Here is a 16,245-nt window from a genome sequence, read left to right as displayed (position 1 = left end):
TTTTAATTTTTTCATTTTTTTTAGTCAGGACCCTAAAATTCGTTGTCCTGAGATGCACGCAAGGGCAACGGAGCTGAGAAGCTAATTAGCCTCTGTTGGTAAATCTCCGGGCAACGTGTGATGGCACTGTCATAGCCACCTTTACTTTACAAGCCATGAAGTTGAAACTTGGCAACATCTAAGCGTAGACCGGTTAATTCTGACAGTTCTCATTTATTTTTAAATGTTTTTAAATAATATTCACTGTATTTACAGAAAAACTCAAACATTTTACAATATTTCGTGCTCCAAATTATAAAGAATATTAAAAGGTATGTATTAAGATGATTTTAGTTCAATATAATATATTTTTATATACTATATAGTATAATATATTTTTATATAAACTTACGTGCATATAGAAATGCGTCCACTTAAAATTTTTGTCATTTTTGATGTCTTATATTTACTAAACCTGTTGGCCGATTCAAGTGATTTTTTTAATATGTTATAGCCTGATTCTTTAACAATACGCTGTAATAATATTGTTGCTAAGCAGTTAACTCTAAACCCCAACACTTCACATCAAACCATGTGAGAAATTGTTGTTATAGTTATTTCTAGCGATATTTGTATATAATTTAAAATAAGATATTATTTATTTAAAATAAAGTATTTTGCACATATTCTTGTTATTGGTTTTTTTTTGTATAATAATAATAATATATTAAAACCCAACTATAGACTCTGGTTTTCTTAATAACATTCTGTTTTTTTTTTATTATTTCGTTTATGTTGGATAATAAAAAAAAGTTAGCTACTTTAACAACTAGATTTTTGTTCTTTATCAATTCAGGGTGTTTCTAAATAAGTGCGAAAAACTTTAAAGGGAAAGGAACAAAATACAAAATTTTGACGCCTGTCAAAATTTTCAGTGTATTTTAAATGCAATCATTTTTTTCGAATCCTGAGAAAACTAATAAGTATTTTTGAAAAATTTAAACGCTGAATGAAAGATTACTTTATTACCGAGGGCCGAAAGTCCCTTAGAATGAATGAAAAGTTGTTTTTGAATGACATATTTGAAACTAAAAATCACACTAAATTTTCTTAATTTTTCGCCCCTGTAACTTATTAAAATAAACATAGAAGTTTTCAGTGACTTTCGGATCTCGGTCCTAACGTAATCTTTCATTCTGCGTTTAAATTTTTGAAAAATACTCATTAGTTTTCTTAGGATTCGAAAAAAATTAATCCCATGTATATTCTTGTTATTGTTTTTTTTTTTGTATAATAAACGTTACTTACAAGGAAGTACTTTTAATTTTATTTTGTACAAACTTCTAATTAATAATATTTTCTTGTTCGACTCAAAAAATACTATAAATTTTACCAGAATTTCTACTTTAAAATTGTGTTTTCAAAAGCGGTAGTCCGAAAGTCGGACTACGCACGTCATCAATTGCGATGTTGCCTTTTTCTCTTCATGGCTTGTTAAGTAAAGGTGGCTATGGCACTGTAGATGCCACTGTTAGGAGACCAGGTCTCCTTAAACGCCTGCTGCGCTGTGCAGAGCATTAGCAACGGAGGCTGGCCGGCTTCTCGGCTCCGTTCATGCATCTCGGGATAACCCAGGGTCCTGCCTACAATAATAATAAAAAAACTGAGATGTAATCATGTGTTCTAATGCTAATGCTCCGTGCGTATGGATATTTAGTGATAGTATGGAATTTACACTTTGTATAATAGTGAGAGTGCTTGTTGTTTTTCGCGATTCAAGATAAACAAAACAGTGTAGCGTGTGTAAAAAATTTATGGGGAGGCTAAGCCTCCCTTGCCTCCTCTGACGAGCCGCCACTGTGTCAGACCAATCAAATACACTGCTCAAAATGATCAAATCTTACTAAGGGTCGTATCAGTTTTTTTAGGAACCAACTGTACAACATAGATGCAAGTTGGAGAACATTAATTACTAGGTAAAGAAACAGAAGGGCAGAATGGAACCACCACATAAGCCAAATGTAACAAGTAGAGTAGTAAGAGATGGTGCCCCAATAGGAAGACAACCAGTTGGAAGACCACGAAAATGATAGAATGACCACTTACTGGAGGCACAATTGAAAAAACAGACAGAGGACAGACTCATGTCTACAGAAAAAGAAGAAGAACTAAATAAATAATTTTCATTTAAGGCTATGGGTACATAATTCGTAAATATTTTACGTGTATCCCTACTTTTTCTGTCTTTACACGGCAAATTACGCATAGTAAAATTCACACTGGTATGGATATGTAAACATTACTAGAATGTCATTCTACTTAATAATGTCATTATTAATTTCAAGAGATGGGTTTTGAATGTTCTTGGATAACTGTTATTTTTATAATTGGAAATTATTAATTCAGTTAATAAATGTGATAATTTTTTCACTAACTATGTATTCAGTGATTGTAATAATTTATTTGTACAACAAAGACTAATACTCAATCGAGAAAAGAGAAAAAGTGTTAAAGTGATTTTTTAATAATATATTGTTATGGAAAGCTTACAATTTTGAACATCTTTAACAACAAAATACTTGTATCACAGAATATATTATCCTGATGTATTCTCTGCTTGGATCTCCCACAAATAGTACACAATAAATAACTTTTTATTAAGTTCACGTCTTAAATCAATTATTTATCAAATACACTATATTTCAATAATATTTAATCAATAACTCAACATATTCCCGATGCAATGTCAAATATTTAAAATTGTCACTGATTGTCAGTGTCTGACTGACAATATATGCTGACAATATTATATTCGGCTGAGTGCGTTGTAAGACAAAGATAGATTTGGAAAATTTTACCACGGCATTGTGTTTATTTTTTTCAAATCCTGAAAAAACCAATAAATATTTTTGAAAATTTTAAACGCAGAATGAAAGACTAAATTATTACCGAGGGCCGAAAGTCCCTTAAAATAAATATAAATTTTATTTTAAATGATATATTTGAAATTAAAAATCACACTAAATTTTCTCTTAGATTTTCACCCCTGTAACTTATTAAAATAAACATTATAGAAGTTCTCAGGGACTTTCGGCCCTCGCTAATAACGTGATCTTTAATACTGCGTTTAAATTTTTCAAAAATACTTATTAGTTTTCTCAGGATTCGAAAAAAATGAATCCCCATTTGAATTGCATTGCAGCCGAAAATACGTTCCGATCCTCTTAAAATAATAAATCCATGACAGAAAAAAACCATTTAAACATCAAATACATAATCTGATAAGCTGTCATAAGAGCTCATCAGTCACAAATGAGTCTAAAATAAGATCCTCAAACAAGTTTCCTTGAAACTCTGTTATATTCTAAATATTTTCATTGTATATAAATATAACTGATAAGATATGCAGATGACTAAAGTTAATAAAAATATAGATCTTTAAGCAATGTAGAGCAGAATAATTACCAAATGAATTATGTATATTATCTGTAAATTAATTACCATTATATAAATAGCTTAAATATGGTTTTAATATGTATAAAAAATATTTCAAAGACATAATATTTATAAATAACTAACAAAAATTAGTCAGATTAACTTCAAAATGTAAACAAAGATAACTACTTAAGTCTTCTACCAGATAAAGTAGGTACATATAAACAAATATGTAATAATTGATTAAACATCTGGTTATGGTTAATTATATATTGATTTCGACCCCTTAGAAAGTAAGGAATTTAGTTTTTTAATATAAATATATGGAAATATATTCCTACCTTTTGATTTTTTCCCTTTCTTCTTTCCTGGTTTGGAAACCAGCATACTTGTGAATAGAAAATTATTTACAGATGAAATTGAGGGCGATCTGGATTCAATGGTGTTTCTTTGTAAATTAAACGAATCACTCGGTGTTGTTGGCGAATTTTCACTACTAGCAGCGGCCATATTTTACTTAAATTAAATAATTAATTTCATACGATAATAAACATTATTTGATTCTGTTTTTGACAAGTGTCAAACTCATGCCCTGGAATCTTATATGAACAAACTGGGGAATTTCCCCCATCACTTTCACTACGGTCAGCTAATAAAGAGAAATGACAGCCTATCTCGCTCACGAAGACTTTAACCAATCATTTATGTTAACGCCATATCTGAATGTCACAAATAAAATAATCAAACGAGGCTTAACTCGGCAATGTCAATTCTGTCAAAAGTAATGACAATGAAAGTTAGTGGAAATAATTTTCCATTAGTTTACAGTTTTTATTGTATTATCTTTAACGATTTGTTCTTAGTAATTTCAATTTAAGTTGGTCCTTATCCTTCGTTGATAAAGTGTAGTTTTGTTTTAGTTACGAAACGAAAGAAGTTTTGTGTTGTGTTAATAAAAAAACTGAACATGGTTTATTATTGTTGTGTACGGTTGTGTACAAATCATAGAAAAGTTAGAAAAATGCATAGATAGGTAAATAGTAATTAGTTTATAACTGTTTTATCTGAAACGAAACAACAAATAAATACACGTAGGTACCTATATTTACAAAAACATTGTCTAACTTTTTTTATATCCCTTTTCCTTACTAAATTTGACAGCAAAAATAACATATACATTTTGTAACTTGGGAATTCCGAATAAGTTATAAGTAGTACTTAGATATTATTTAAATAAAATACTTTAACAAGCTTTGTAAGTTCTGGTATTTTATTTTAATAATATAGGTGAGATTATTTCTCGTAAAATAAGAAGATATTTTAATTAGTAACAAAAGGGCCCGCAAGAGGCGCTGAACGGATGAAATTAATGCTTGTCCATTTAAATTTCCCGCCAAATGGTGATTAGTTAACACTACGGTCGCATGTGGCGAAAGGAACCAAATTTTTACAGTGAGTTGCCTATCTATCCGGTAATACTATATTATTTATCTATGGTCAAACTGTTATCCTTATCCATATGGTTGGATAGTAGGAGGTGAAAAACGAATGCGCATGCCTGCCAGAATCTGTAAAGTATTTTCTATTGCCCTCTTTGTGATTTAAACAGGAAAGTAGATTTCTTGAGAGGAAATTGTTAGTTTTAATTTGAATTGATAGATGGCACTAGTAAGAATATCATGCGCAAATATTTAGGCCAGTATATGAACGTAAAATACGGCGATGCGGTGTAATTTTCCGTGTCCCACCGTATTTATGAAAATGGACATGAAAATTTGGATTTAGGTTTCTCTTACCTTCTACACTTTACTATTGGATTTAAGCCCTGGGTTACTTTTACTTGGGGGGTGAAAGCCACCCCTTCTCAGGACACACGTTCAAGATATATAAGTCCGAAGATGAATAAATCGACTAATTCTAAGCAACTTTCGTTATATAGAGTTTTTCACTTTTTCAAGACAATAGTTTTTGAGTTATTTGCGAGTGAAAATTTTCATTTTTCAACAAAAATAAAAAGAATGTGTGTATGTACATACATTGTACATAAACATATTAACAATAATAGACCAGGCTAGGGATATGCCACTCAATGCATCGGGGTGTAACGCCAATATCAAGTACGTTGGTCTAGCTATCTTTGTCTGTAGTACGAGTGTGAGCGTATCTACCAAGAGGTGAGAGTAATGGAACGACACAGACACAGAGGCAGCGGCCATCGTATGCTAGAGAGAGAAAGCTAAGCTTTCACTCATAACTCGGGTAATTCTTAAGTATGTAATGAAATGTTTAAAAAAATTGTAGTTTTTGTAGGGGTACCTAATAAGATCTTTTAAATAATTTTTTTAAACCCTTATTATAGGGCTTTTCATTCACAGTCATTTGTTTCGAGCTTCTGTCATGTGTCACATAATATTAATATATCTACGACAAACGTTATTGGTATATATCAATAATACAAACCAAAGACGTATGACGTAGATATATCAATATTATGTGACACATGACAGAAGCTCGAAACAAATGACAATCGATGAAAAGCCCTATTAAAAGGGTTGTAGTTGAAAAGGCTTGAACGAGTCACTAATCACGAGTGTATGCAAATTTTGAACAGCTATATCTTAATCAATTTTTGTCTTACAGAAAAATAAAAACATCCAAAGTACCCTTTCAAAAAAGTAAAACCCACATTTTCTTACTCTTCGAGATTTTTCAGATCACTAATACTTTTATTAAGTTGTTTTGGAAAATGAAAAAAAGCATTTTTTTTAATTTAATATATTGTGTTCTATAAAACCAAATTTTTTCCAAAACAAACACTTTGAACCGGTGAAAACTTACAAATCATAAACATAAACAATACATAAGTAAAGTCAATTGTAAAGCGGCAACGATTAATTTCATTTGTGGTGCTAATTAGGGGGAGATTTTCTCAATTTTTCACCTACCAATAAAAGGGACCAACTTTATTTTGAGCATAATATTAGTTATGATTTATGATACCAGAAACTTTTGTAAAAAATAAAAATAAAGCTTTTTTAAAACATTTTAAAAACTTTTGATAGGTTTTAGGAATTTAAAGAAACAAGAACCCATTTTTTATGAATTACAATTTGTTTATACCGGATCCATAGACTTCATAAATACAAACGGATATAATAAATAAAGAAAGGGAATGACAATAACACAATAATTACAGTAGATTATCTGGAGCAACTATATTGCAAGAAAAACTAAACAATAGGTATGCTGGTACGCAAGAAAATAATGGAAAGCTGATCCATGTATAGCTCAGAGACGTGAGTGACAAATAAAATAATGGAAAACAGAATAAATGCAATGGAAATGATGTTTGGGAGAATAAGTTGCAGATTAACACTAATGGATAAAGTGAGAAATGAACGAGTTAGACGCAACGGTGCAGTGAAAAACGAAAATTACTGTGGTATGGACATATGCGAAGAATGGACGAGACAATAATACCACTAAGAACTTGGAAATGGGAAGGAGAAAAAAAGAGACGACCTAGGTTACAGTGGAAGAGTGGAACAGACAAATAAAAACAGCAATGCAAAAAACAGCCTTCACTAAAGAAGATATAATTATATACGAGAAGAAGATATGGCGATTGGAATGTGGTAAACGGCAAACGGTAAAACAGAATCTGCTGTGTACAGCTACGTATAAGTATGTAAGTACTAATTTTAAACATAATTTCTATATATTGCAAATTCATGCAGATTTTGCATCCCTAAACCTTTGGAAAGAATCGTCTACTTGTTTATTCGGTTTCGAAAATGAAATACTTTTATATAAGCCGTCATTTAAGCGACTTCGAAAAAGCACGAATTGCAGGCATGAAAAACCGATTTTGGTTTACGAAAAATTTGACGAAAGGTTGAAACAGATCCATCAACGGTTTTAAGAGTGTGGAGTAGTGATGTTGAAAAAGTAACTATTCGTTACAAAGTACTCGTTACTTACGAATACCGAAAGTAACGATACTATACAGAGCGGCAAATCGTTACTTTGATTACTCTGATTACTTCGTTACTTCGTACCAATCGTATCAGAGATAGTAACGACTATTGTATCTACTTTGATTACTTTTATTACTCTGATTACTTCGTACCAATCGTATCAGAGCTAGTAACGACTATTGTATCTACTTTGATTACTTTTATTACTCTGATTACTTCGTACCAATCGTATCAGAGCGAGTAACGACTATTATATCTACTTTGATTACTTTGATTACTCTGATTACTTCGTACCAATCGTAACAGAGCGAGTAACGATTATTGTATCTACTTTGATTACTTTGATTACTCTGATTACTTCGTACTTCGTGAAGGTCGTTATTATATCGGAATACCTATACAAAATGGGGTGTAAGAATGTGTTATAGAGGTAGCACCTTTTATTGGAACGACCACATCAAACGTCATCGACGGGTTTTTGATAACTGGTCCTCATAAGGCACTCAACTCTCACTTATGGCTCCACGTGCCACATCCCGGGCAACTGCATTGGTCTGCAGGCTAAACTAAGTGAGGGTAGCCAGACATGGTGATAGGTTGGACAGTGGCAGCTGGCTGTTACAAAACTGACCATGCGGCGAGAATCATAGCCACAGAAACGGCACATATACAGCGGTGCAGAAGGCAAAGGGAAACCACTGCACTATTTTCCCAAGAGAATTTCTTCCCATAACGATGACAATTTCAGTAAGTGAAGATGGAATGTGTAGCGACCCGACTCACGTTCGGCGCCATCTCGGTTCCGGGTCGGATGGTGTGAAATTTGCTACCGGCTGCCAAGGTATGAGGGACTAGGTACCTGGCAGAAATTGTGCGACTGAATCCAAATTTTCATTTAATTTAAGAAAATGTCAGCGAATTGGTACATGGAACGTCCAGGGACTGATCCAAAACCCTGAAACCCTGGAAAGTTACACATAATTGAAAAAGAAATGGCAGACCACAATCTTTCGGTACTGGGACTCTCTGAAACTCACTGGAGAGGTAAAGGGCATTTTAAAACAACTGCTGGCAACGTCGTCTATTTTTCAGGCCCAGATAACAAAAGTACAAATGGAGTCGCAATAATTGTACCCTCTAAACTTAACGACTGCGTAATTCGATATAATACTATTAATGACAGGATAATATCCCTTAAAATGAGAATATCCACCGGAATATAAAACTCCTTACCAGAGAATTTAAACCTCAAACGTGGTCTGTAATAGATAAGGAAGGTAATCTAAAGACCGATACTGACGAAATATTGGAAACATGGCGAAACTACTGTGAGGAGCTATATAAAAATAACGAGGTATCAGCAGAACATCAGTGGCCCTCTGACTACCCTAGAGAACCTAATGTCTTACTCGCTGAAGTCAAAGATGCAATTTCAAAATCCCCAGGCATTGATTCAATACCATGTGAAATACTACAGTTACTAGGTGACAAAGGAATACATATCATCCATTCTATCTGTGTCGCTGTTTGGAATTCAGGAAAATGACCATCTGATTGGTGCACCTCAATTTATATCCCGCTACACAAAAAAGGAACTACTACCAGATGTGAAAACTACCGCACACTGTCACTAATAACACATGCTAGTAAAATCTTGTTGCATATCATCAAAAACAGATTAAAAACCTATCTACATTACCAAATACCTCAGGAACAAGCGGGATTTGTAAAGAGTAAAGGTACAAGGTAGTCCTGTCGCCAGGGGGGGTACAACGGCCTTCTTAATTCAGATGGACTTACCCAAGTTTTTTTTATGTATTTTTACCCGTAGAACACGAATTTTTTGGGTAACAGTTGATCCGGATGTCGATAAGATTGTTATAAACAAAGAAGTTGAGGAATTACATAACAGCGATTTCTCGCAAAACAAAACATTTTTTTGCATTTTTTGGGTCATTCTAACCAAAAAATGTTCCTACAAGTTTTTTCGTAGGATGCATAGTTTTCGAGATAAACGCGGTTGAACTTTCAAAAAATGTAAAAATTGCAATTTTTGAACCCGAATAACGTTTGAATAAAAAATAAAATAGCAAGTCTGCTTACCGCCTTTAAAAGTTTAAGTCAAATTATATCTGTTTTGAATATTTGCATTGCTAAAAATTTATTTTTTGATTGTTAAAAAAAGCTATAAACACATACTGTTTCCCGTGCCTAATACATGCGTTTTAATGCATGCTACTTAGAAATAGCCCCGCTTGCACTTTTACCTCCTCTACGTACTCGTTCGATTTTAAATGAGAAATCATTGAAACATCACTCAAGCACTAGGTGTTTATAGCTTTGTTTTAACAATAAAATAATACATTTTTGGCAATACAAATAATTAAAACCGATATAATTTGACTTGAACTTTCAAATGCGGTAAGCAGAATTGCTATTTTATTTTTCAATCAAAAGTTTTTCGGGTTCAAAAATTCCAATTTTTCGATTTTTTGAAAGTTCAACCGCGTATATCTCGAAAACTATGCATCCTACGAAAAAATTTGTAGGAACATTTTTCGGTTAAAATGGACCAAAAAATACAAAAAAATGTTTTGTTTTGCGAGAAATCGCTGTTATGTGATTCCTCAACTTCTTGGTTTATAACAATCTTATCGACATCCGGATCAACTGTTACCCAAAAAATTCGTGTTCTACAGGTCAAAATACATAAAAAAAACTTGGGTAAGTCCATCTGAATACAGGAGGCCGTTGTACCCCCCTGGCGACAGGACTAAAGGGAACAAATCCTGAACCTGAGACAACTTATTGAAAAGTCTAGAGAATTTCAAGTACCTATGATTATATGCTTCGTTGACTAAAAGGCATTTGATTGTGTAAGCTGGATAAATCTGTGGTCAATTTTAATAGAAATGGGCGCACCAATGCACCTGGTGACACTTATTAAAAATATGTACCAGTCTAATATAGCGACAGTACAACTAGATCAGAAGTTCTCAAACCAATTCAAGACCGAGAGAGGTGTTAGACAAGGATGCGTGTTGTCACCTAACTTATTTAACATTTATGGTGAACATGTCATGAGGATGGTTTTAGAAGGATGGGCCGGTGGAGTAACAGTTGCCGGTAGGAAAATCTCCAATTTGAGATTTGCTGATGACACTACACTTATAGCAGCAAATGAGCAAGAAATGTTTGATCTTCTGCGAAGAGTTGAGCACGAAAGCAATAAAGTTGGTCTGAAAATCAATAAAGCTAAGACAAAAATAATGGCGGTCGACAGATTCGACACTATTTTATACCAGATACCAGATAGTAAACACCTTTGTCTATCTCGGGTCTAGTATAACTAACGATGGCAACTGTGAAGCAGAAGTTCGGAGACGTATTGGTATGGCAAAAAATGCGATGAGTCGCCTAATTTAAGTTTGGAAAGACAGATCTATCTCTCAAAATATCAAGATGAGACTGGTGAATGCCCTCGTATTCTCAATATTTCTATACGGAGCAGAGACTTGGACTCTTCGCGCATGCGAGCGCCAAAAAATTGATGCCTTTGAGATGTGGTGCTGGAGAAGAATGCTGCGCATACCATGGACAGCTCATAGGACAAACGTTTCCATTCTAAACCAACTCAATATTAAAAAAAGGCTGTCCACAATATGTCTGCAACGAATTCTGCAATTCTTTGGTCACGTGGTTCGCAGAGGTGACGACAGTTTGGAGAGATTAATCGTTTCTGGTAACGTTCCGGGGAGAAGATCAAGAGGACGATCACCAACTAGATGGTCCGACCAAATAAAGAATTCAGCTGGAAACTCATTCTGCGAAGCTCTTAGAGCAGCTGAAGATAGAGACCAATGGAAAAACATTGTTAGGAATATTGGAAGAAATCACGATCCTCAGTAATGGGGAAACGACAAGAGAAAGAGATACAAAATACCTACCTACTGAGAAATACGGTTCTAGATATGATTACCTGTACTCAAATACAAAAGTAATCATAGTCAAATCAAATCATTTTTATCCCTTAAACAGATTAGTGAAGGTCGTTGTTATATCGGAATACCTATACAAACCTACCTACTGAGAAATACGATTCTCGATATGATTACCGGTACTCAAATACAAAAGTAACAAAAGTAATCATAGTAATCAAATCATTTTTATCCCTTAAACATATCGGTGAAAGTCGTTGTTATATCGGAATACCTATACAAAATAGCTACTACTGAGAAATACGGTTCTAAATATGATTACCGGTACTCAAATACAAAAGTAACAAAAGTAATAATAGTAATCAAAGTAACGAATACTGTAAATGATTACTTTATACAAAAGTAACGATTTGTAACGAATACTCGAAAGTAACTATAATCAACATCACTAGTGTGGAGGAGGTGGTCCAATGATGAGATTTATTGGCGTCGTGGAGGGTCTGGGCGTACTAGAATATTATAATGACGTGATATGCGCCATCTTAGACTTCTTGCTCTCAGAAATAGATGGGACAGTGTACACCAAGTAATAAGAGATGATTTAGTTGCAGGTTGCAGCTACAGGAAGGGTAGTCTCAAGATGAATACTTAATCAAAGATTACTTGGAATAGGATTGAGAGCTTACCTTCTGCTTTTGGTGTTAGGTACTTTTGACACTACAGCATAAGGCTAGACGCTTCGTCGCTTCGAATGGTGCAGAGCTCGGCAAAACTGGAATGACCAATGGAATTTTGTCTGCTTCAGTGATAAATCTAGGTTTTGTTTGGGTAGCTCTGATGGGCGCTCAAGGGTAAGGCGTTTTCGAGGTGAGAGGTGAAATAGACTTGGCCGCTGAACGTCATACAGCAACACAACCAAGTATTATGGTATGGGTGCTATATACATGGGAATCAGATCACCTCTAGTTCTTAGTATCGGTACTCTGACAGCCCGACGATAAATATATTGGTGAAGTACTGCATCCGGTTTTACATCTCTACTTACTTCTTCTTCTTCTTGCAGTATCGTCTCCTATCGGAGGTTGGCTACCATCACAGCAATCTTAAATTTGTTGGCTGCAGCTCTGACCAACTGTATTGAACTGCACCCATACCACTTCCTTAAATTTCGCAACCAGGAAATCCTCCCACGTCCCACATTTCTCTTTCGCGAGATTTTTCCTTGGATTATGAGTCTTAGCAGAGAGTACTTTTCTCCTCTCATTATATGGCCTAGATATTCCAGTTTTTTCATTTGTATGGTTTTTATGACTTCCCATTCCTTTCCCATCCTCATCAAAACATCTTGATTTGTTACTCTTTCTGTCCATGGTATTTTCCACATTCTCCTGTAGCACCACATCTCGAATGCCTCAATGTTTTTGATGTTTATCTTTTTCAGTGTTCAAGCTTTCATGCCGTACAGCAGAACGGAGAAAATATAGCACCTTAACATTCTCGTTCTTAAGTTTATATTTATGTTCCTGCTGCATAGGAACTTTTTCATTTTGACAAACAATTGTTTCGCTATCTCTATTCGCCTCTTGATTTCTCTTGTCTCTTGTCTGGTCATTAGTATCAGTGAACCAAACTCCTAAATATTTGTAGGACGTAACTCTTTCACCTGGCTGATTATTTATGGTTAAATTCACATTGGTGACATTGGTGTATAGCTTCTTTGTTACAATCATGAATTTAGTCTTTTTGATGTTCAGTTTTAGACCATACTTATTGGTATGAGTGTTTATGTTTTCCATCAAATACTGTAAATTTGCTAGGTTATCTGTTACTATTAGACTGGGAGATATTATACAGAAGTTCAGCCACGATTTTCTAAGTCCTGCCTTTTGCAATACTGGAAGGGTAGACGATGTAATTACAATCTGTGGAAACATCCACAAATTTCCTGTGACATTTTCCTGTAAAAATTAGATTTTCCCAAAAAATAAAAATAGGGTTTTGCGATGAATTTCTAAGTCCTGCCATATCCGTAGATAGACAGGATACTATCGATTTTATGAAGAAAATTTTTTGGGCAGGACGGTCGCAAAAGTACTTAGGGAGTATACATATATACAAATATGTAATGAAAATAATGAAATTTTCATGATTTTCTAAGTCCTGCCAACTTAATAAACTAAACATATTTATTTCAAAATGATCAAAAAAATATTGGCATGACGTCTCCTAATGTTTAAGTATACTTGTCCCTTGGAAAATTCTGCGGAAAATTCTCACCCTGATTCCGTGATTTTCTAAGTCCTGCCTTTAAAAAGTTATAATACTCAAATGCAATCAATACCTTTTCGGTACTCGGCAGGAAGGTTAAACGGTTCTTGTAAGACGGCAGGAGTCCTAGATTTGTAAGAAAATTCGTGAAAAAGTCAACGATTTTCTAAGTCATGCCATTTTGCACATGTTTCAAGAATCTTAATATAAGTCTATATACAAAGAGGCAGGATGGTTTTATGGTTATTTTGTATACAGGGTGGGGCATTAGTGTGGGCTAGTCCAATTACTCGTTTGTCGTAAGATATACGAAAAAAGTTATTTAGGTAAAACATGTGCCACAGATAGGACTATAATTTAACAGTATTTTCTAATATACAGGGCTACCCGTTTTCACAGGGTGACAAAAATTTATGTTTTTTTAAATGGAATACCCTGTATATTTTTACATTTTTGGATTCTACTCGATGTTCTCTTTAATAAAATATAGTGTTTTGAAATATTATACGAGGTAGTTTAAAATATAATTACGTTTTTTTTTTAATTTTGTAGGAACATTCACACCCTATACATATTGTTAGTGATTTGATATCCAAACTTCTATTAATTTATGTTTAAACGATTTTTAATATAGTCTACTATTGTCAGTTATTAATAGTATACCAAAATGTTTAATTTTAGTATACGGGGTTGGTTGAAACTTGAAACTCGGAATGAGTATTTTTTGAGTTTTCTTAAATGGGACACCCTGTATTTTAGTATTATAATAAAATGATATTTTATGGTACCTTTTTATTTGCTAAGCATTTTCTATACCATATTTATATATTAATTTCGGCAGTAAATTGATACAGACAGATTACTCAGGTGGTTTTTGGGGTTTCTGAACAAGAATGTCACATTAGAACAGATCTTTACCTAGTGCTCGGGGTGACTGATATACACGCCGTATTCTTAAATTTCGAGGCTTTCAGACACTAAAGTGATGCAAGTAGATTTCTCGAAGAGTTTTGTGGTTGCTGAACATAAATACGCCATCAGAATCGACCTCCAAAAACTCTTAAATTCGAGATCAGTCACCCTGGGCACCAGGTGCTCCGAGGGTCGGTTGTAATGTCATATTCGTGTTCGGCCATCCCAAAAACCATCGAATATTCTGTTTTTTTTTTAATTTATTGCCGATATCCCACGAAACTCCAGATGGCGTGCCTTAGCAGCAACTCTGGGCACTAGGTGATTCAGAGGTCGGTTCTGCTTGCGTATTCGTAACTTCATAAACCTCCCAAATAACAAAATTTTGCCCTTCATACACCGATTTTGACAGGTTTATGCACTTTTGGATGCATGTTATGCACTAAAATGCAATTTCCACCCATTTTTATATTATACACCTTTTCCTGATGTTATCCTGAACACAATGCAAAAAGTTGCAAGTAGATAGATGCTGTATTTAAAAATCGATTTATTCTGGTGTTGTTAGTGTTAGTAAATTTTGCTATCAAATATAGGAAACAATATCAGGATAATATCTACAATCCTACAATATCAGGAAAACGAGTTGAGTGCGGCAACTCAGCGCCTGTTACATGCGTGTGTATTTTGTGTTCGAACAAGTAAGAAGGCGGGATAAAATTGCTATGCAACAAAATAAATTAATAACAACAAATTGATTTTAGGGCAATTAATAATTGCAATAAAGGCAATTAATAAATTTAATAATTTTAAGGCAATTTAACACAATTCAACTAATCTGAAAATGCTTCCTAAGGCAGATTAAAATAACATAAAACGTGAAAGATGATACGTGAAACATGAAACTTGAAATAAGAAACAAATAAATTGTGAAAAAACATTTGATTTCATGTGATATACTAATCGAAGAAACAAAAATAAAATTTGTATAGTCGACAATGGAAAGTTATGACGAGGTCGTTGCTGTCATGGCAAACCTTTATTGCTTTCTAAGGGAGGCCGCAGATCAAAGAAACGTGAAGTAAAACTTAAAACGTAAAACATGAAACAAAATGAATTGTGAAGGACGAAACCGTTTCATATTATATACTAATCAAAGAAACAAAATGAAAATTTGTATAGCCAACAATGGAAAGTAATGATGACGAGGTTGTTACTCTTGCGGCAACTTTTTATTACTGCCCAACATCATAATCATAGTACGTATTTGGTTGAAAACGAACTAAGTAATCATCTTCCCAAATTTAAATAATTTTATAGACTGAGTATTCAAACATCTACATTGTTTTATTTTGGGTCCTGGTTTAAAGAAAACTGATATTTTCTTATATTTTCTTATCATTACCTATTCGAGTACCTCTCCAGGTTATAATAATTGTACAACTCTTCGTTCTACTTTACAACAGAAACCAATGCAATATTAAATTCTTGGTTGGAATTCATATTATGCACGTAATTAACTGTCCAAAACAATGAAACTGAAACCGAAAAATACAACACGATCTCTTTCCTGAAACAGATTTCACCAAGATAAAAATTTTTTATGTGCATGAATCACACTCGCTTCTTGTGTGTGCGAACTTCAAATTGTTTAGCTGTGTTTTATTTTCATGAAACGTGTTTTACGTTTCATGTTTTATGTTTCTTTGGTGTGGGGCCTCTCGAAGATAAAAAAG

General features: G+C 33.7%; 1 protein-coding gene across 1 annotated transcript in view; it reads right to left on the bottom strand.

Moving 5' to 3' along the window:
* The window catches only part of LOC114328896 (RUN and FYVE domain-containing protein 2), a 143,564-nt gene extending 139,369 nt beyond the window's left edge, over positions 1-4,195 (bottom strand). Inside the window, exon 1 of the mRNA XM_028277876.2 lies at positions 3,756-4,195. Coding sequence (XP_028133677.1) covers positions 3,756-3,924 — 169 coding nt within the window. The 5' untranslated portion in view covers positions 3,925-4,195. The remainder of the gene's footprint in view (positions 1-3,755) is intronic.
* Positions 4,196-16,245: the final 12,050 nt, after the last annotated feature.

The sequence above is a fragment of the Diabrotica virgifera genome, chromosome 2 (genome assembly GCF_917563875.1).
Source record: "Diabrotica virgifera virgifera chromosome 2, PGI_DIABVI_V3a".
Classification (NCBI taxonomy): Eukaryota; Metazoa; Arthropoda; class Insecta; order Coleoptera; family Chrysomelidae; genus Diabrotica; species Diabrotica virgifera.
Note: the sequence above shows the minus strand (reverse complement) of the source record. Positions and strands in the feature narration are given on the sequence as shown.